The sequence below is a fragment of the Cyrtonyx montezumae genome, unplaced genomic scaffold, assembly GCF_038088225.1.
Source record: "Cyrtonyx montezumae isolate F1298 unplaced genomic scaffold, pur_monq_1.0 scaffold_2, whole genome shotgun sequence".
NCBI lineage: Eukaryota > Metazoa > Chordata > Aves > Galliformes > Odontophoridae > Cyrtonyx > Cyrtonyx montezumae.
The window spans coordinates 56,216,207-56,237,509 of record NW_027071936.1 but is presented as its reverse complement, the minus strand read 5'-3'; the positions used below and the strand labels follow the sequence as shown (position 1 = coordinate 56,237,509).

At 36.8% G+C, this 21,303-nt stretch overlaps 1 protein-coding gene across 1 annotated transcript in view; it reads right to left on the bottom strand.

Annotated features, from left to right (window-relative positions):
• The window catches only part of SLC2A9 (solute carrier family 2 member 9), an 89,649-nt gene that overhangs the window by 33,522 nt on the left and 34,824 nt on the right, over positions 1-21,303 (bottom strand). Inside the window, exons 7-9 of the mRNA XM_065735775.1 lie at positions 20,043-20,175; positions 10,079-10,266; positions 7,317-7,427 (exon numbers count right to left, since the gene is read on the bottom strand). Of these exons, the coding sequence (XP_065591847.1) occupies positions 7,317-7,427; positions 10,079-10,266; positions 20,043-20,175 (432 nt within the window). The remainder of the gene's footprint in view (positions 1-7,316; positions 7,428-10,078; positions 10,267-20,042; positions 20,176-21,303) is intronic.

Below are 21,303 nucleotides of genomic sequence, written 5' to 3'. Positions count from 1 at the left end.
CATATAATAATGTTCTTAGTGATTTTTAAATGTCAAAACATTAAAGCAAACTGCATCTCTGTTTGGTATTTTGTTTCTTTATTTCAACAGCTAATTCATTATGACTTTCAAAATGAACTTTAAAAGTTTAAAAAATATGTATTAAAATATGTATTAAGTATAACATAATTTTAGCAGATATTAAGTCACTTTTCCTTCATCTACAATTTGTTTTTTAATTTCTGTTTTGTCTGAATTAAAAAAAGGAGTTAGCCTTGCTGTAGTTTTAATTTGAATAGCTAGATAAAAGAAAGGAGAAGGGGTTATAGAAGAGGTGCATTTATTCAAATTCAGAATTTACATTTAACACCTGAAAATAAATTAACTTTATAAAAAGTCAAAAAATGTGAATACTTTTCTGTTAGAGAAGAAAACTGAAGAGGTTTTTGAAAAGCTGGGATTTTACTAGTCTGAGTCATTAGGCTAATATTTATCATAACAATTTTCCAATGCAGTACTTTCCCTGACAAATACTATAATTACAAATTACAAAATGAAAAGGATAAAATGATTGTATGGAGTCCAATATTTCTCACTTCAAATCACTGAAGAGTCAGAATTTCACACCTGTTTGCCACAGTTACATGCTGGAGACTGAAATCCCACTTTCAGACATCCCTCAAGCAGAAGATAAAATGAGCAAATGAAGTGAAATCTGGAGCAACACCTTTTTTTTTTTTTTTTTTTTTCCTTTCAGCAACACACACCATTGTACTGTGTCTAGAAGAGGGCAGAGGATAGCACAATCATTCAGGGAAGAAATGCCCATCCCACAATGCCGGCTTAAGCAGCAAAGGCTTTAGGACACAGCACCCTCTCTCTGTACAGAGGTGATCTTCCACACCGGGGAGCACTGCAATGCTGCAGAACTCAGTGAGCAGCCAGCTCTAGCATTATTTCCTTAAATGAGGAAAAATACTCATTTTGACAGTTTCCAGAGATTCTGTGATAGAATTTATTTCAGAGCAGTGTTTAAAATAGACTCCCTCTGATGTTATTAAGGTTTTACAGTGAACTCACGGAGTCCAAATGTTCTGAAACCGCAACTGCTGCACTGCCAAAACCCTACAAGATGCCAGATATTTTTATCTGTGATTAATGAATCCATCCTGCAAATACACGTGTACATTTTTTTTATAAATATGAAGGACGTAAAATGGTCTGATGAGTTCATCAGAAGATGGAGATTTGTGCAGTGTGTGCAGCAATGAATGCTGCACAGATGATTTGGCATACCAGTGATGTTTGTTTACTATTAAACAATCTTGGTGTTACACCAGCTGGTGGGGTTTAAAAACGAGTGTATTAAAAAGGAGTGAGTGCTGAACGTTTCTCTCAGAGAATAATGATTCACAGAAGACTGACGTACAGACCAAATGTGGAAAAAAGTGCTAGACAGTTTCTGGTTGTCACGCTCAAAGAAAAGCAAATCCCAGCACAGGAGGACTCCAAAGAGATGTGTACATAAACTCATGCCTGCATATCTTTAAGTGGTTTGTGCACGTTTGGGCAAATCTAGGTGGGTTGGTGAGGAGCTGCCAGTTTTAACTGTGAGCAGCCAAGCATAGACATAGTTATAGCAGGCCCCACGGGCTATCTGCAGAAGAGAACAATAGTTTGTAATGTATTCTAACTCTTTTTTTTCATTCAGAAGTGAACAGGGAACGTAACACAAAAAATCCAGGTAACAGTTATTTTCCCCCAGCTGAAGTCTGGCTTCCCAAGCGTTCACAATGCTGCAGAATCATTGCCATTTATTTAATACAGTAGCTCTGAGGAACTTGAATGTAGGACACTTCCTACAGTTTTTGCCTCACAGAATTTACAATTACAATTCCTGGTGGTATATCTTCTGATTTATGGAATTGACCGACTTTGTCTTTTGTAGAAAGTAGAAACCAATTTTTGTACTTACTCACTGGGACACTAAAATGTACCCACTTTGTTGGTGATTGTTAAATCTTTTCCAAAGCTGCTACTACGTAAATCACACTGATAGCATTACTAAACCTGGCAAATGCTGAGTCTGAAGGCTTCTCCGTTAGACATGATCAACCTTAACAATTATGGAGAGAAAAACCCTATTTTCAGTTTAAAGATAAGGACGCTTATTTGCTCAAATTGTATGTCCTGCTTGTGTCAGTAGTTCTAACCCAACACAACATTTACAACTGTTTATGGCACAGATTCAAATGAGGTATAGCAATCTCTGTGGAAATGGGATGCTATACTGAGTCAAGCTCATGAAAAGACAAGAGCAACAATCTAACGCATACTCCCTGTCTGCTCATAAATTCACAGAATCACAGAATTGCAGGGGTTGGAAGGGACCTCTAGAGATCATCCAGTCCAACCCCCTGCCAAAGCAGCTCCCTAGATGAGGTTGCTCAGGTAGGAGTTTAGATGGGTCTTGAATGTCTCCAGAGAAGGAGACTCCACCACCTCTCTGGGCAGCCTGTGTCAATGCTCTATCACTGTTGCTGTGAAGAAGTTCCCACACACATTTGTCTGGACTTCCTACACATCAGTTTGTGGCCATTTCCCCTTGTCCTATCACCACACACTGCTGAGAAGAGTCCAGCCTCATCCCTTTGTCAACTGAGAGCACCAGCTATCCTGAGGGAAACTTCAGAGGGAACCAGCTACTAGATGGCTCGATTCATCTTTCACCCGTATACCCAGCTTGGGTGACCAATTTGCATGTCAGGACCATGTAGTTTCCTCTGGCTTTGCCCGGCCCAGGCATAGTTCATTATCATTCAAATTCCTTGCAATTTCAAATTACAAGACTATGGTGAAAGGCAGCATGTGCATTTGGGAAACCATGTCTATGAGGGAAAGTAAGCAGCCAGGAGGGAGTGCAGAAGCACCCCAGGGACAATCAATAGGTTACAGGTGTTCAAGTGGAAGCTGGTTCCCACAAGAAAAGCCTCTCAGAAGACTCCATTTTTTATTGGAACTAAAAGGTTTTTTTGAATTAAGTATACAGATGCTTCAACAGCCATTCCATCAAGCATTTTTCACTAAATTTTAATGACCAAATTAATTTAATTTTTTAGGATTTCTTACGAAAATCTACCATAGATCATCAATATTTCAAATTTCTCTGCTGTTTGTTCTCATTTTCTTTAAGTAAAAAAAGGCTCAGATAAAATTTGAAGTTTCCCCGGTTTAAAAAAAAATAATGAACATGCTGTAAATAGGGCTGCAAGCTGACAATATTTTCATTTTTTATTATGACTATAGAAATCCAGAACTTGTTAACTTGCAAAACCCACTAAGAGGCCTGTGACTCATAGGAAGTTGAAAATGATTCACCAGTTTTCAAGTATTTATAATTCTGCATGCTCCATTGGTAAACACTGGCAGTTCTTACCTATTGAAGATCTGTAACAAAAATATACTACATGGTGGAGCAAATGAAATAAGGAACTCAGCATATGGTCTAGTATAGTCATAAAATGAATTTTACAAGTGATAGCACACTGAGTTATTTGACAAATTGAGTAGGCCAGTACTTAACGAGTGATCATAAACACACATTTGTAGAAACTTAGGCCCTGAGTCATTGTGATTAATATAGCTTAAATTATAGAAAATGTGTTAAAAAAAAAAAAAAACTGCAACCAAAACCCTTCCAACCCAAACATTTGTTGATAATAAGGCAACTGATACTTTCTGTTGTCTGGCAGGATACACCTGTGAATAAAGCTTAAAGAGCAAATGTCAGTCTTTTCACTTGAGTCAGCTGCTGATACTGGGGGGCTGACATGATGAAAGCAGGGTGCATTATAACAGATTAGACAAGATGGGAAGACGAATATGTATGCAAGTTCTGCAGCCCAAATGGGAGGGCAATGAATACTATTCCCTACTCACTTCTTGGCACCAAATCATACTAATAACCCTAGTAGATATTTTTCATGCCTCAGCTCTATACAGAAATCTGATCTATATGTTAACATCAAGAGTAACCATACTACCTCAAGTATTTTTTTTTCAAGTATTCATACTTCTTTAAGTAGCTATGAGAAGAATTTTTTGTCTAGATTCAGATTTAATGTGACATGCCAATTCCATTTTATTTCCATCTTTAATAGCTGGGCTGCAGTGGATAATCATATTTATATCACTGACATGTCTATTTATGACATAATGCGTAGTATCGTTCATTCAGGAAAAGAAGAGTAACAGAAGACTGAGAGTTACAAATGGATTTTTGTTTCCATTTTTATATACTTTTGCCTCTGGTATGAATTATACAATTGCAAAACAAAGAAACAGGGTATTTTATTTATGTACCTAAATTGGATTTTAAAGGTCCAGCACCACATTTGATCACGTGAGCACAAGCCTTAAATAAATGAGTACCTTCTCAGGCATATCAGTTTACCTGAGTCTACGGTAATGCCATGACTGGATAAGATCACAGAATATCCCAAACTGGAAAGGACCCACAAGGATCATTGATTCCGGCTCCTGGTTTCACATAGAACCACCCAAATTTCAGACCATATTTCTGAGGGCATGTCCTAATATTTCTTCAACTCCAGCCCTTTGCTACTGCCCTGAAGAATCTGTTCCAATGCCAAGCCCCCCTCTTGGTAACTACCAGTCTAGGGGTCACACTCAGCAAAGGAACTGATTTTAAGTTTATATTTTCCAGTAAATCATCCATAATCAATATCACTTGACAGAGAAATTTTTTCATTCAGAGAATATTGTCTCCATACTCAATGTCTGCTGGGCTAACCTGACCAAGATACAACCAACACATGGATTTGTTACAGCCTTCATCTTGGTAATGCCTGAATCAGCTCTTAGGCAGCACACAAAAATCTCACTATCTAATTCCTATTGTGTGAATTCAGTAAGTTGTGAGTATTTTGGAGCAAAGTTTCTACTATTGATGATTTATTTATTAAAAATACCAAGTCTGTCTTGTGTCAGGAGCACATTTGTAATACACTAGATCTTAATCCCAATCTATGGTAGAAAATAAAACACCAGCCACATAGTAATGTAGTAGTAGCAGTAGAGTAATGTTAGCTTTTGAATGCCCTGAAGATACAACAGACAGGAGAAAAAAAAAAAAAAAAAAAACACAAAAAACCAGCCTACTCCAAAAATATTTTTAATGCTTCAAAGCAAGGAGTTATGTCTACAGAACTTTCATTTTCTGAATATATCCTGCAGAAAGATTTGTACTAAGGAAATGCAGTCTCTAACAGATTGCTGCTCAAATCTAAAGAGTGGTGTTTTTTTCCTGGAAGGCATTACATCATTACTTCCTTCCATGTACTTTTCTCCATCCTAAAGCTCAACTGTAACAAAACAATTAAGAAGGAATAATGTCCTTGCCTAAAAATGATCAAATTGATTGTTTGTAGATTAAGGCAACATGTATTAAGAGGATCACAATTCACCCTGCAGAGAAAATATGCCCACATGCACTCCAGCTGTCTGGGAAGTTTTTTGGTCAATATCTCTTTTCTACTGCTTGTTCTTTTTGGTTACTTTTCTCAAACATATAAATCTAAGTATGTCTCAGCTCATGGATTTGCTCTTTAAAAATTCCACACATTTACATTTTAAACTTTGAAATGAGGATGAAATTTGTAACAAGTAATTAGTGATTTGTTGCATCTAAAATCATTCAGGATTTTGCATTCTAAATGAATCACTAAGTATTTTTTTATTTCACTTCTCAGACACTTAATAATGGTATCATGGGACTGAGCAAAGCATATGTAAATCATTTAAAAATTCATACAATTGAAATAATATATAAAAAAAACAAATTATCATGGTAGGCAATTTTAGAAGAAAGCCAATAGCTCATGTAGGTGAATATTTTTGGCTTTCTAAAATTATAGGTGATGAGCTGCATAAATATTTTACTTGGATAAAAGAAAATGTTTGCAACGCCAGGTCACTTTTTTCCCCAAATCTGTATGCAGTAGCATATTGATTTTTTTTAACCTCTAAATTTATTAGTAAAAATGAGGTTTTCATAATCATGAAAATCCCAGAAATCTTGTGAGTCAGTGGTAATGTCTATGAGCACTGGATCTGTGCAGAGAGAGCACCTATCTTTTATTGCACAGGAAGAAGGAAGGCAGAATCCCTTGTCTTCCCCAAACACTGGGATAAATTATTAACCAATCAAACAGTCAGATGGCAGCTAGAAGATAGTAAGGTGATAAGAGCAGTCAAAACAGATTTGTTCAGTGCACATCAGTGTGACTCCTTCTGCCATCAGGGAGAAAGCTAAGCAGATAGGAAGAAAATGAAAAACATGATGGATTGTGACTTGAGTAAGCCTTTAGACAGAGTTCCACGTGACACTTCATATTCGTGCATATGAACATTTTCTTTCCTGAAGTACAGTACTGGGTACCTTTCATTACTGAATTTCATCTTATCTATTTCAGGCCACAAGTCCTCTTTTTTAACATCTTAAGTTTTTGCAAACTTTTTTGAGTTTCTGAATTTTAGTGAGTTTGGGTGACATAGATGATTATAAAAAAAATCTTTCTTACCTAATGAGCATTTTAGGACTAATGAGCTAAGGACAAACACATAGAATCCTACAGTGACAGGTACCTCTCTAAGAGTAGTTTTGCAATTAGCTTAATGCTCACACTATTATCATTTCATATAACCCAGACCTGGTGTATCATATATTCAATAGTCTCAATGCAAAATACTTTTTTATACACTATTTTTAAATTGTGAAATGTATTGCTTTAGGATGCTGTGCATTCTAAAAACATTTTGAAGTTGAAAAGTAACTAGAAAAGTTCAAAGAAAGACTTCCATATTTTAAATGGGTGAAGAATTCCCCTCACAGTTTGTCATTTGTTGTTATAAAAAATTGTCATTAGAACATACCCAGGGAGACTTACTTCTTTTTCTGCAGTCTGTATGAATTCTCCTGTCCTACGACCAAACCTTCACCAGCAACACTGCCTCCTTTCCAGCAGGCACATAGGAGGACTCAGATAAACTACTACAACAGCAACTCTATTTGGTTAAGTCAGTTATGAGTTATCATTCACAGTGCTTTAGGCCTTGCTCTTCCAGCCTTCCTCTTCTTCATTCATTCAAAGGACAATTGGATTTAGAATTAAATCCAGAAATATTATTTTCAGTTATTATTAATTGCTACACTTAATCTTCAGTACACTATTCTGACAATCTTTTTAACTTTATAAGGAAAAAAATCAGTAATTTAAGTATTAAGCACGTTGATGGATTCTTATAACCTTACTTACAGAGGAAACAGCAGCAAGAGTCTCAACAGCACCTGTGCTTAGAGTAACGTATGGGATTGTTTCACTACTGATTCCAGCTTCACTGAAGATGTTGTTTGTGTAGTACCAGATCTATATAGGAGAAAGGAGAATGAGTTATTAATTACTATGGTTTGGAATACAAGCCTTTGTTCAAGCATCTCATCTGCCAGACACCAGACATGTTAAAATACTGAGTGCTCCTGAGGTACTGAGAGTTGGGCAGGGTGGCAATTGAAGGGAAAGTGCAAATTTCAGTGGATTAGTGACAACACCACTACACTTCTGCTTGGACTCAAACAGAATTACAGAGAGCTCTAACTCAATTTGCTTTAATTCACTTTTGGAATAAATCAGAGAAACTCACTTTAACTCCCTTTGAACAACAGGATACAAGAATACAGAGCCGCACTACATAAGGAACAAATTTGTGTGGTGTTACAAAACACTTCAGTGATACTTAACAACAGAGTAAAGACAAGACAAAAGACACTACATAAATTGCTGCTTTCTGGACAGAAGGTGTGATATTTACCTTGTACTTCACAGCAAAGTGGACATACGCAGTCAAGCAATTGCTCTAATCTTTCTATATTAACTACAGAGAGGAAGGATACTTTTAGAAGGTTGTTTGGTGAACAGTAAACAATAATTTTTAGGATTAAACGAATCATGGACTGCAAACCTCTGTCACGTCCCTAGATACATTCCTTCCTAAGAATGTTAACAATTCTCTTCAACAGGTTGCACAGAGAGGTGGTGGCTGCCCTGTCAAAGTCAGGATGGACAGGACTTTGAGCATCCGATTGAGCTATAGATGTCCAGATTCACTGCATGAGAGTTGTACATTTACAGGGAAGGTGACTTTTACAGATCCTTTTCACCTCAAACATTCTGTGATTCCATGAAAAGAAAGCAATGAAAATCGGTGCAACAGCTCTGATGAACATTACATTGCACACTGTATGCATACAGATCTCTTCCTATAGCTGCCTGATGACAGGTCTTCTCTATAGCAAGCTTGAAAAGAACACTATGGTAGGACAACTACTCACTGAAAACACAGTACTACACGGCCCACATCCCTAGCAAGATTTCTTGGCATAGGAAATACGGTTCCTTAGTGGCAGGAGGGACCCCACAGTAGCCTAAGGATTCCATCTGGGAATGATTCCGTCAAAGTAACATGCTGTACAATATTTTTTTTTAATGAAAAGATTTGTAGTATACCAATGACTTACAACTTCGTGGCTTTATTCTGCTTTAGAACCAAGATATAATGGTAGAATACAAATATTATGAATGTTATGCATCATAGATACATTTTATCAGAAAAATAGACTAACACCTGGTATTCTGTTATAATCAAGTAGATTAATATGATCAGAGTTTCACCATGATTTCTATTCTAAATGGAAACTGGTGAAAGTATTGTTTTTGAACTCTTTTTTTTTTTTTTTAATTATAAAATAAAACCTTATAATTGAGTCAATGTACGCAGATACCGGCAGGATGAATACAGAAGTCTGGCATTTGGTAATTTCTCTTGAGAGGGACCTGAGAGACATGCCTGAAAGAGGTCCAGCTTTCCCATATGCCCTGCCCAGATGGCAGTTTTTGCAAAGATCAGACTAACAGGGCACTACATACAAAGTGATGCGTGAGGGCTATTACTTAAGAGATGCTTTTGCAGTTAGTGAAACTTTGCTGACAGTGACTCACAGCCAGCAGGTGACTTCAGACACAGCTCGAAAAACTGAGAACGAGGTTGAGCAGTTAGCTGTCACATCTGTACCTCTATTTTCTGAGCTTTGGGTGACTTGTCAAGGTCAGTCAGGAAAGCCAAGCAGAAGAGACAAGGAACCTGAGCTCATATTCAAGTGGTCCAATACTTCTCTTAATCACTTTCATCATTCACTTCTGTGTTGTTTTTTTTCTTTTCTGGATGAACCAGTTAAGCAATCAATTTCAGAATGTAAATTTGATGTGAATAATATTATCATGTGTAACATGGTTGAAGAAACAAAGTAAAAATAAAACAAAAATATTTTTTTCTGAGACACTAAATTATACTTTAAAATAACTCCAGCTTTCATTTCAGTCTGGACCTCTGTCACACACTCACAAGCTGTGAGAGTGTGGTTCTGCTCTGCCATGGAATACTGGACAATTTCTGTCACTTATTTTATATCCTTAGAGGCCCTTTAGCAGATCTGTGTCTTTTCTCCTCTTTAGCTCCTTTTCAAGAAAGGAGATTGAAATGCAGCTATTCTTCAAATTGTATGAAAGAGCAACAAAATCAAACATCCATTGCAACCTTTTGAAACTGTTAATAGGAATTGTTACTGACTTCTATTAAGTACAGAACTAATGAGACAAATGTTCCCTATCACAAACAAACAGAAGGCATACCAGACTAGATATTTACTTTCCAGAAACAGAACTACAATATCAGAAACCAAATCTAGAAGCTGCATACACGTTTTTATGATTGGTGCTATCTTCCTTTTCCATCAAATTCAATGTCCTCTCCTTTTTTCTTTTTTTATTTTTTTTTCTTTCCTAAATACAAAAGATAGAGGTTTCTGCAGGCCTTGCCACATGCTGCTGTAACAAAACCATTGCTAATAATGAACAGCCAAAAATGGAAAACTGAAGGTAGATGAATTATATAGTGTATATTGTATTGAAAAGAAAGAAAGGAGCACCCAAGAAGATGCAATGGTCTGAAGAAGGACACTTACTGCATTTAGCCCACAGAGCTGGTAGCATCCCATGGTGACAACCACAGTGATGACTTGCCATCGTACAGCACGGGTTTTAAGGAGTTGAAGCACTGACACTAATTTGGTGTTTCTTTGGACTCGACTCTCTGCCAGAACTTCTTCTACTTCTTGAGATACATCGTCTTTCCCAAGGAAGGTCTGAAATGCTACAGACAGAGAACAAACATTAAACTAGGTCTAAGTCACTAAAACTAAGTCATTTGTAACAGACTTATTTCATGATACATGGCACAAGCTAGAAACATTCAAGGGCTCCAAAGGACAAAAAAATATGATTCTATTCTGGGTATAATCCTCACAATTTGTTTCTGAAACTGCAAAAAAGAAATTATAATAATAATAGTTTAGCACCATATCAAACCTCTCCTTATATTATTACATATATAATATAGCATAAAGTCCACTGCAGAGTCAAAATCCTGTATAAACTGAAAAAATATTAAGCAGTTCAAAATTATATTTCAATTAGCTACTTCTGTGACCAAATTATATAGCAGATTTTATTGTTGAAGATAGACTGGATGGAGAAGTAGTAAAATGTAAAATTGCCTCGTGAAGCAAGAAAGGCAAACATTTGAAAGGAATAGCTACTTTTCTTCATATTATCTAATTTTCAATAGTATATAGATAAGAATTAATTTTCAATGTATTTATTATTAGAAAGGATTATCCAGAGAATTTCAATAGTTTCTATTTGTTGACAATTGAATTTACCTGGTAAATATAGGCAAGCAACCCTGTATCATCCTGCAAAATACTATTATATTATTGCATGTTGTTGACTCGCTGAGATGTCTTCCAGTGAATTCTAACAGCTTTTCCTCTCACATTTCCTCCAAAAAGTAGTGCAAGTGAATACCTCCTGGTGGAGGTGGTGCATCTCCACCAAGCTTTTAATTCAGATATGGTATAAATTGATGATTACTTCATCACAATTTTATGAACATATCCCAGGGGTTGGCTTTTTAAGAGATATTTAAAATATTCATCATCTTGGAATGACTGCAGAGAAACAATTACATTAAACATATTCCTGTAAAAAGGCTTTGTGACCCAGTAGGATGCTTACTCTAAAAACAATCCTTTACACAGCAGGTCACTTAATGTTGCTCCTGTTAAAGGAAATAATGAGTTATTTTTATTAAATGAATAAGTTGATTTATTTATCCTAAGAGCCAAACTCATTTTTGTCTTATCCACTGCTTTGCACAGCACTGCATACAAATAAGTAACCTTCACATTTTCAGTCCATTCTTTTGGATCACAAAAAGTACTTGGATGGTCAAGAAGGCTAAAAACACTGACTAGCCAAGAGTGAAACACCTGGCCTCCATTTAGGCTTTGAAGTCACAAAATTTTAACTTCACTCAGTTGGTAACAAGGCCATTTGATGTTGTGAGGGATTGGCCACATGAACAAACTGGCCTAAACCAGTGTGATGTTCTCTATCACTTTGGTAAGTGCATGGCAGAGCCTTGTTAATAGAAGGTATCATTTTTTAAAGGATGAATGCTCACCACCTCTGGGTGCTGATTCAGTTAATATCATTCCTTTATTCTGATATTCAGTTTCCCTTTAGGGATTGGAGAGGTCAGAATTTTTAAATTCTCTGAGACTGCATGAGAGCTGTCATTTCACTTAGTTCTTAGAAATAGTGACAAATTCAGGGCCTAGAATCAAGAATTGAAGTTGCTGAGTTTTTTTGTTGTGTCACTGCCCACTAATTATAAAATGACATGCAAAGCACTTGTTAAAATATGTGTGGCGTATTTAAATGATAGGAAATGTAAAATTGAAACAGTATGTAGTATTGGAATAGTCTGTATCATGCTACAGTCAATGTCTTGTGCATAAATTACAATTTTGTCTGTTGGAGTACTGACAAAGAAAAATTCAGATAACTGTAAGAACAATTGGGCATCACAATATTCCTCTTTGATTCTCATAGATTTTTAAGCATCTAATTTATTGGTCTAAATTAGGTCAGTGCACAATTTTCTTTATTTTTTTCCTGTTCTTTGAATACTCTGCATTCCTGTAGGGCACACAAGTAAAAAATATAGGTGCAGTCAAGTAAAATGGAAGCAATCTGTCTGAGCAAGGGAACTTGCTGCATTTCAAGAGAGACCAGGAAGTAAAAAACAAACAAACAAACAAACAAACAAACAAAAAAACCAACCAGCAATTAACAAAAATTATGAAGCACAAGGAAGGAAAGAATATAGACACCTGCTTTTTTTTTCTTCCTTCCCTGATATTAGGATCAAAGGATGGAAATGTCAATAGGAAACTTTGACAGATGCATAAAATCAACAAGTCAAGAAAAGCTAAGAAAATGCTATGCTATTCATGCATAGTTTTCAGTAGACAACAGTAACAAATTTTCCAGCAACTCAATACATCTTTAAGGTTCTTTCATAAACACTTTTTCAGTACAGTAAGAATTACACTTTAATACGTAATTAATGTGGAAATAAACTCTGCCTAATAGGGAAAAATCAAAGGTCTTTTAATTTGTTATTTTCAATTCTATTCATTTTGCATTTATACTCCTGCATTTCTGGCACTGAGAATCACAGCAGTCATTCCTATCCCCGCTGCAGTGACTCATTTCCTGCTGTTATCACCTGCTTCCCTCCATAGGGATACCTTGCTTTCATGTCTGTACCCTCTTGTTACAGTTACAGCAACCTTTAAAACTCCGGATTTCTTTTTATTTTCTTTGAGTAGAAGATCCTAGATACTCAGCAAAGATATGTTGCCTTTATAAATAGCAAAAGTAGTGGATGTTTCCAGTCAAGGAGAAAGGAGACAGAAACTCTTACCATTTACATTACTGATTTCAATTCATCTCAGCTACATGAAGATGAAACATTCAAAAGTGGATCAAGGGTTTGAATAAAGTCAGTATGTTTTGTCTTCAAAACTGACCAGGCCTTTAAATTAACTGAAGCTGAATAGTGAGGGAGTCAGCTATATGTGGAATTCCTAATTCTATTTCCTCTGTAGTGTTTCCATGACTGTTGCAAAGAAAATAGATATTATAAAGACTGAATTACTATACATGCTTTAAGGAAATGTTTGAAAGGATCAAAATGCTATTTTGTGGCTTATGGAACAGAGACAGGCCCCTGTATGATGAAACAAATAGAGAGGAGTGATCACTGCTAGGAGCTCAGGTAATAACTCCTACTACACCTTTGAAAACTTGAAAAGTGAAGCAATACAAAGCTGTTTGAATAATATCGTCCTGTGTTTCCCGTGGATACATTCATTTTCATTTCACTGATAATGAAACATGTTAAAACTAGTGTATTTAACGCTAAGCTTGGTCAAAGACAGAGTACTGGTCTGGATGGACCCAGTGGACTCCATTAACACTGGCTTCTGTTCTGGGTACTGGTGGACATACAGGGAGCCTCACTGTTTGCCTCAGCGTTTGCAGAAAAACTACCTGACTTCAGTATGTTTGAATCAGATGTTCAGTAATCTCCCTGTAGTAACTTTACTTTACAAAAATATTTGATAAATTGAAAAAAAAAAAAAAACTAGTGTTTTCTCATACCACTGATTTTATCAGAGTACTGAATAGCCAGAAGAATAATTTGGAAGTATTTTGTTAAATAAGATTTAAACAGCTATTTAAATGTAGTAAGATATTAATTAACTACCAACATGTAGCATGGCAACATTTAATACTAAACCCGAAGGTTGATATTCCAATTCAGTAAATACAGCTGCAAGCTAAAGACTTGCTCACAGTTCTGTGAGTTAGCATCAGTTTGGGATTACATCTCTACCTATTCTCACACCTGTATTTACAGACCATCAGCTGCCTATACAGACTCACTTGAAATTAGCCAGGACATACAGAGGAAACTAAAATACCACGTGCCACCTTCAAACAGCACAATAATTGATGAACTGAACTGCACCAAAGGTCCACTAAACCAAGTAATACAAAAGACAGGAGGTTTAGAAAAAGCTTGCAAGCAAGTGGTTATTCCAGGTTTTGGCAACCAGCAGCCAGCTGTGGTATAGTCTATACATAAACCAGCAAGTATAGCTTATACTGCTTAGAGACATACAAAATGCACATATAAACAGAAATAAATCATAGGTGACCTTCCTGTCACTAATGACAACTTCACCTAAATCACTAGATTTGCAGCAAATTTTTCCTGCAGTTTTTTCCTGGTTTTAATGTCTCCTGTACACGTAGGCTTCATGAGAGGCTTTGTAATAAAAATAATCACTTGCTTTTTAAAATCAGAAATGGCCTTGCTTTTTTATCACATCAAAGGGTATCAAACTCCAACTCCATCCTTTAAAGAATTTTAAAACCACATTATTTTTTTACACCAGGTGCAATGTTTCTTCAATAACCATGGGAATATAAATGTGTGACTGAACACAGCAAATGAACAGATTTTGTATGTCACCAACAGATGTTACTGTGACATCATATCCAAGTTATTTGACCCTTAAGACATAATAACATTATGGTTCTCTGGGAAGCTAGGATGCCAAATGACTTCCACTATTGGTTTACATAACGTTACTGTAGCTGCACTGAAAATACAGATTTCCTCTTTGCAACAGTATTCTTCAGAAGAAATATATAAACTCCCCAAATATTTGTAAACAATTTTGTTAGTCATAAACCTATTCTGCTTTATCACAATACTACTTCGGGTCTTGTTTGTATTGCAACATATATAGTTCCCACAGCCACAGACCAGGGATTCATTTGGCATGCAACATATATTCAACAAATACCAAATTTTTGTCTCATCTTAGAGTTTGGATGGTAAATGAAGAGACTAATTTGGATGCAATTACAGCTACAAAATTGTTTTTTCCTCTTCCTATCCTGTTATCCTTTACTTCCTCAGTTTCTTAGCAATTTAACAATGAACTTCTTCCAGAGTCTTTCAGTCACTTGAATATCTATTTCTCCTCCACTGTCTGTTGAGCCTTGTGATCACACAAGTTAAATGTCAGGCATTATTCTCCCTTCTTTTATTCCAAAGAGAGGGGGCTTGGGATGGTTCTTCCCTCTCCCCATTACCAGACTTCTAACTTACTGAGCAAAGCAGGATTATAGACTGTGCTGTGAGTTACAGTCAATAATTCTGCTCCCAAATACTTCATCATTCAGCTGTGAAACAGGAATACAGGGTTGGGTTCAACTGGCGTTGGTCTCAGGGAGCTAAACACAGGATACTGACTCCAGGAAGATCAGGAGTGCTCAGCTCCTAGCACTGCTTTTATCATACTACCCATCAGGTCATCAGTTATCTGAGGCCCCCTTACTCCTGTGTTCATGGAATAGTTTGTCTCATAGTGGTGTGGCTGGCACTCAGACATTGACACCTGCCTACGCTTGCATCATCTTTTCTCTTTTTCATTGCTTTGGTACTTTTTCCTCCTTGTGTCTCTTATTTGCCACTTAAAGGTATCATACTCTTTTACACTGCTTCCAAAAAAGATAAGTAGGCCACATGTAATTTGGTATAGTCTGGTTATCTCCTGAGGGCAGAGAAAAATGAAGAGACTAAAGCAGGTGCAGTACTCTGTGGAAACTCAGTGACCTACATTATCCCATCGGATTTTTATTGCGATAAAATAATTAGGAAGACTAACATTGTAATCCCCATTTTAGAAGCTTTTGCATAGAAGATTTTATAAAAAGACCAGTGCAGTCATTTGCCTTAAATACAGCAGACCTTTTGCAAATAATGGTTTTATATTTCTCCAATAAGTATAATCCACAATGAAATGTATGAAATTTGTACAAGTAGCCTTGATCCATCAGGGGAAAGAGAAAAGGATTTAGTCATAAAACAGACTTGCACGCTTCTCATATTAATATGCAGATCCAACTTAAGACAAATAATTCAAGAGCATTATTGTAGTCATCATTATAATGGAGAATACTGCACTGTCATTAATGGCTTAGAAGCAGAAGTTTTTTCATAATTCTCTGCTCTCCCCAATACGCAGGCTTTTCCTTATACATTTCTACAGATAAATCTAAAATACAAACAATTGTTCTTCATTGTTGATTCAGTTATTCACATTCCTATTTTGTGAATCCCTCCCACTTGCTTTCATTATTTTACTGTGTTACTGAGTCTCAGCTCTTGTCTCATCTGGATTTCTCTGTATGTCCTGGTGGGGAGGAAGGCTCCAAATGCCACCCACCAGGCTGACAGTGCAGGTCTCTCTGGTCATTTTTCATCCAGGCATTCCATGAATCATACAGACATCTTCCCCACCTTTCTGTACACTAAATACACATACAAAGATACTCTCACTTGCAAATCTGTGTTAAGAGAGAAGGATGTGCAATGGTAAGAAAACTGCTTATTTCCCTGAAGTGTTTTACAATAAGCCATGTGGATACTTTACAACACAGAAATATAAGATTATATGATCTATATTGTCTTAGAGGGGGATTTTATGGATTGTGAACAGCTATATCTTATCTAACAGCCATCTGTACCCATTTTGCACCTGATATCCTAACAGGCAGAATTACCTGGGAAGCAAATGGCCCAATCTTAGAAGCATGACTTGTTAGTAGGTAAAGAAAGGGAGGAAAATTGATTGGAATATATCAACATTACTGTCCTAGGCTCATTACAGATATCTGTCTAGAATCACCAGTTAAAAGCTGTACGGAAATCTGCAGATTACATTCAAAAAGAGTTTCAATAAGTACTACAACACATATTGAGTTAAATCTTGATTTTAGAATTAATCAGGTCCAAAAGCTTCTATTCATATCCATCAGCTTTAAGTATGTATAGCTATCAGACTCCTTTGTTTCTTGGTGCTTAAATTTGCAGCTATGCTTGTTAAGATGGCTCATGAAATCTACCTTCTTACCTTCAGGAAACCTCATTAAGGTACTGGCTAGAGACCATTTCATCTCAACTACCATATCACTGGAAAAATAAGGTGTTTTGCTTTGCATCAAAATAGCTTTGCTATTCTGATGTCTTCTACTCCAAAATCCACCTCCAATGCTTCTAGATTCATTTTCAAATCATTTTCAGAACATATATGCTGAAAACATACTGGACTGCAATTGGCCTACTACCAACAGTAAGCGGTATGAATTTCCAAGCAGGTGGAGTTATTTTCATGAAAAATTATGACAGTTTCTAAGCAATACATGCAGGAGACCCAGGTCTACTGCCACTGGTGAGGCTTCCAAGCACTGTGGAAGGATTCTGAATAGATCTCTAAAACAAGTCCAACGTTATGCAACACGATTGCAGATGCAGGCTCTTTGCCAGACGTAGCTCTGGAAATACATCTACAATTTTATCAGGTTGAACAGAGCCAATTAAAGTTTGGCACCAAAAGACATATTTTCCAAGGCTAGGCATGGGTCTACAGAAGTAATGTACTCAACTGCCTGCCCTAAGCTGCTTGCCATGGTTTCCCTACTGAATAGCCTGACCATGATTTGCGGCAAGCCATTTTCTTTGTGGTCCCTGGAAAAGTCGTTTTCTGCCTTTCTAAATCTCTGCAAAGCTCAGAATTCTTCTCAAAGCCTAGTTTCTTTAACTCTTTTTAAAAACAAACAAATGTGATTGAAAGAGGGTTGCTCTGAAAGTAATGCCTTCTGTTTTACTATTTTGGCTCACAATGTCAGAGGTAGATGTTGGTGGCATGGCAGTAGAAGCTGAATCTTCCCGACAATATTCCATTGCATTTTGTTGCCGTCCCACAGGTGGCAGAAGAGGGTCAGTCTGACAGAAGGGTAAACGACAAGAAAAGGTGTGTCATTGAATTCTTCCCTGAGGAAAAGATGGCACCCTCTCTGACATCCATTGATACTTGCTGAACATTTATGAAGACCAGACAGTGGATGTGAGCACAGTGAGGCAGTGGGTGGAGAATTTCAGCAACAGCAACATGAAAGACAAGCCATGTTCCAGATGGCCATGCACAGCTGTCACACCATGAAATGAACAGCATCAGGATCAGCTCACCCATGTGCATCAGCAGATTATTATCAGGGAGCTGTGTATGGAACCTAATATCAGCTTCAGTGAGCTGGAAACAATGATGGCAATCTTGGAATATCATAAAGTTTGCACCTGGAATGTCCCTCAAATACTCACACAGGAATGGAACGAACACTATACGCAGGTTTGTCAGGACCTACTGAACAAATGTGAGGCAGAATATGGCAGTTTCCTGGATTGTGCCATTACTGGCGATGAGACTTGGTGTCACCACTGCAAGCTGGAGTGGCAATGGAATTCCCCACTGAGGTATAAATTCAAGACATAGCCTTTAGTGAGTAAAGGGATGTGCACTATCTTCTGAGATAGGAAAGAGGTGATCTTTCTGGATTTCCTGGAACGTGAACAGACTATCAGCTCTGACCACTGGAACCTCCAGAGCTGGACCAGAGAAGACGACAATGTTTCTCTTCAACAAGATAATGTCAAGCTCCACACCAGCTTAAAGACTGTAGAGTACACTGCCAAACTTGTCTGGACTGTTATACCACACCCACTATATAGTTCAGATTTTATGCCTTCTGACTTCTTTCTGTTTGGGCTGATGAAAGATAGACTGAGTGGACAACATTTTCCTACTAGCAACACTGCCATAGCTGCTGTGAAACTGTGGGTCATCTCTACTGGTACACATTTTTATGAGTGTGACATGCAAGTTCTTATTCATTACTGGTGAAAATACATAGCCAATAGAGATGATTATGTTGAAAAATAGTATTCTGTAGCTGAGAATTTGTTCTACCAAACAGCATTACCATGCTCTTCGTGCCTATTGCAGTTTCCATGGAAATAATTAGGAAGCATTAGTTTCAAAGTGACCTATGTATTTTCAAACGCTTGCAGCTCCAATATTTACAAAATTTTTAATCCAACACCAAGGTGAGCCTTTCATGAGGGTTCCATTTTCATTTCAGAGAGCTGAACAGAATGGTCAATTTTTCATTTTACAGTAGAAGAAACAAGATATAGTGAGTTACGTTAATTTCATGCTATAACATTATTAAATTAAAGTTTCAGAGGCTGATTCCTATTTGGAAGTAATTTTCTAAACAGATAGGGTGAGAAAATGTTTAGGGTTATATTGAAGTTTTCAGGATTGATTTTTAGCACACAGTTTTGTTCAGCAAATATTTTTGGTATTACAAACAGGCTTTTTCCTTGTATATACAATTCTCTTCTTAAAACATCAATACAATAAGAAAAAACAGACTTATTCTTCTCAACCACAGTATGATGATGTACCTGAAACTGTAACTGGCCATAGTTATTTCAAAGGAGCAGAGCATACAAAATTTTGATAACATCAAAAAAAAATTATGCATAGCATTTAAGTTAAAAGCAAAATATTCTAATCTGTGTCTGTGAAACTGAAGTAAGCAATATGGGAGCATTGAAAATTTTCAGATGTATAGGTGAGAGCTTTTTTTTTTTAAACTAATAGAGGTTACTGAGTCATAGAACATGACATAAACAAAGTGACTATGGAGCAAAATCCAGAAAAAAATTTGTGTTTTCATTAGGAAAATGGCAAAAGGACAGTCATAAAGACTGAAATCATCTTTCACTCCCCAGTGAACATTTAATGTAGCGTCTGACACATTGACACATAGCAGGAGATTGACTGGAGTTTCTATCACAAAGCATAACGTTATATAAGTTAGCTTGCTGGAGAAATTCATGTGTAGAAAAAAAAAACTCAATGCAACAGACGTTTTTAGTGGTATATGAAAAAAAAAAAGGAAAAGATAAGGGAAAAATAATTGCCAAGAGAATATTTACACTTAGAATATTTTGCTTTCACTGCAATACAAAAATTCCTTTTCAAAAAAAAAAAAAAAAAAAAGCTTTCTTACAAGAATCCATTTATCACATCATACCTTTTTCTGCCAGGCTGGTATTATGTTTTTCAAGTAGGAGGTAACGAGGACTTTCAGGAAGAAAAGGCAGAATCACAACTTGTACCAACGCAGGGACAATGATCACTCCAAACAAAAAAGGCCACCGAGATTCCTGCAAACAGATGCAAATATGATACTCAGTAGTATCCTCTCATAGTGAAACTGGGAACAAAAATAGCTTTGATGAAAAGTGCTCTAAGTTCATCATTTGACATATTGTGCCAATGAGCAGGGTAACATTTGCCTGAATACTTTACTCTTAGATCTCCTCCCTCAAGGGATCTACGGAGTCTGAATACTTTACTCTTAGATCTCCTTCCTCAAGGGATGAAGAAGACAGAATTTAGGTCATCAGCTGACTGAGCATGGAAAGAGAGGCAGGGGAGCTAAAAAACAGCATTACTTAACACATTTTTCCTTTTCTTTGGCATTAACAAACATACATTAAAAAATCTTGGTATATACTCAAGTATATGTTCTACAATTCATCCTCATTTGCACAAATATCACAGTCTTCAAGAAAACAGTTTGAATTTTGTTTGATCCTGTGTGGAGCCAGGCATTGCACTCCATGATCCTCGTGCATCCCTTCCAACTCGGGATATTCTGTGATTCTCTTTAAGAAATAGTACAGTGCTATCTTCACATAGATATAGCTGCAGGCTGTCTCTTACTCTAATCTCATTGGTCAAAGAAAGAAATGGCTTAATGATCCAATTGTAGCATAGGTAAAATTGTGGTAACATCAGCAGTAAGTTCCAGCCAATTATTCTACTTTTTAAACTGGTTTCTGTCATTAATTAAAGTGTAAAAAAATGGGTTTCATTTATCCCAATTGCTTAATGATAGGACCTTGAAGAAGTCCTCTCTTTTACAGTAGTGTAACTAAGACTAACGTGTTATACTCCTTTCCAGTTTGAATTAGTTAGCCCAGCTCCCAGCTCACTTTGCCTTGTTTGCAAATCCATGAAATAGGAAGTACTTGCCTGTCGCCTTACAAGTGGTCTCCTGGACCTATCCAGCCAGGAGCTGAAGCATAAGAGCAACCTGCAGCATACCCAGCAAAACAAAGCACAGATCTATTTCCTACAATATCCCCTATGTGACTGCCAGAGTCCCACCTCAGAACTGGCGAAGAGTGCAAGGAGCTGCACTGTTCAAACCAAATCATATGAAACTGCTCAACCACTGGCAGTTTTCAGATAGAATTTGACTTTCACTGTTTGTTTGTGGTTTTTTT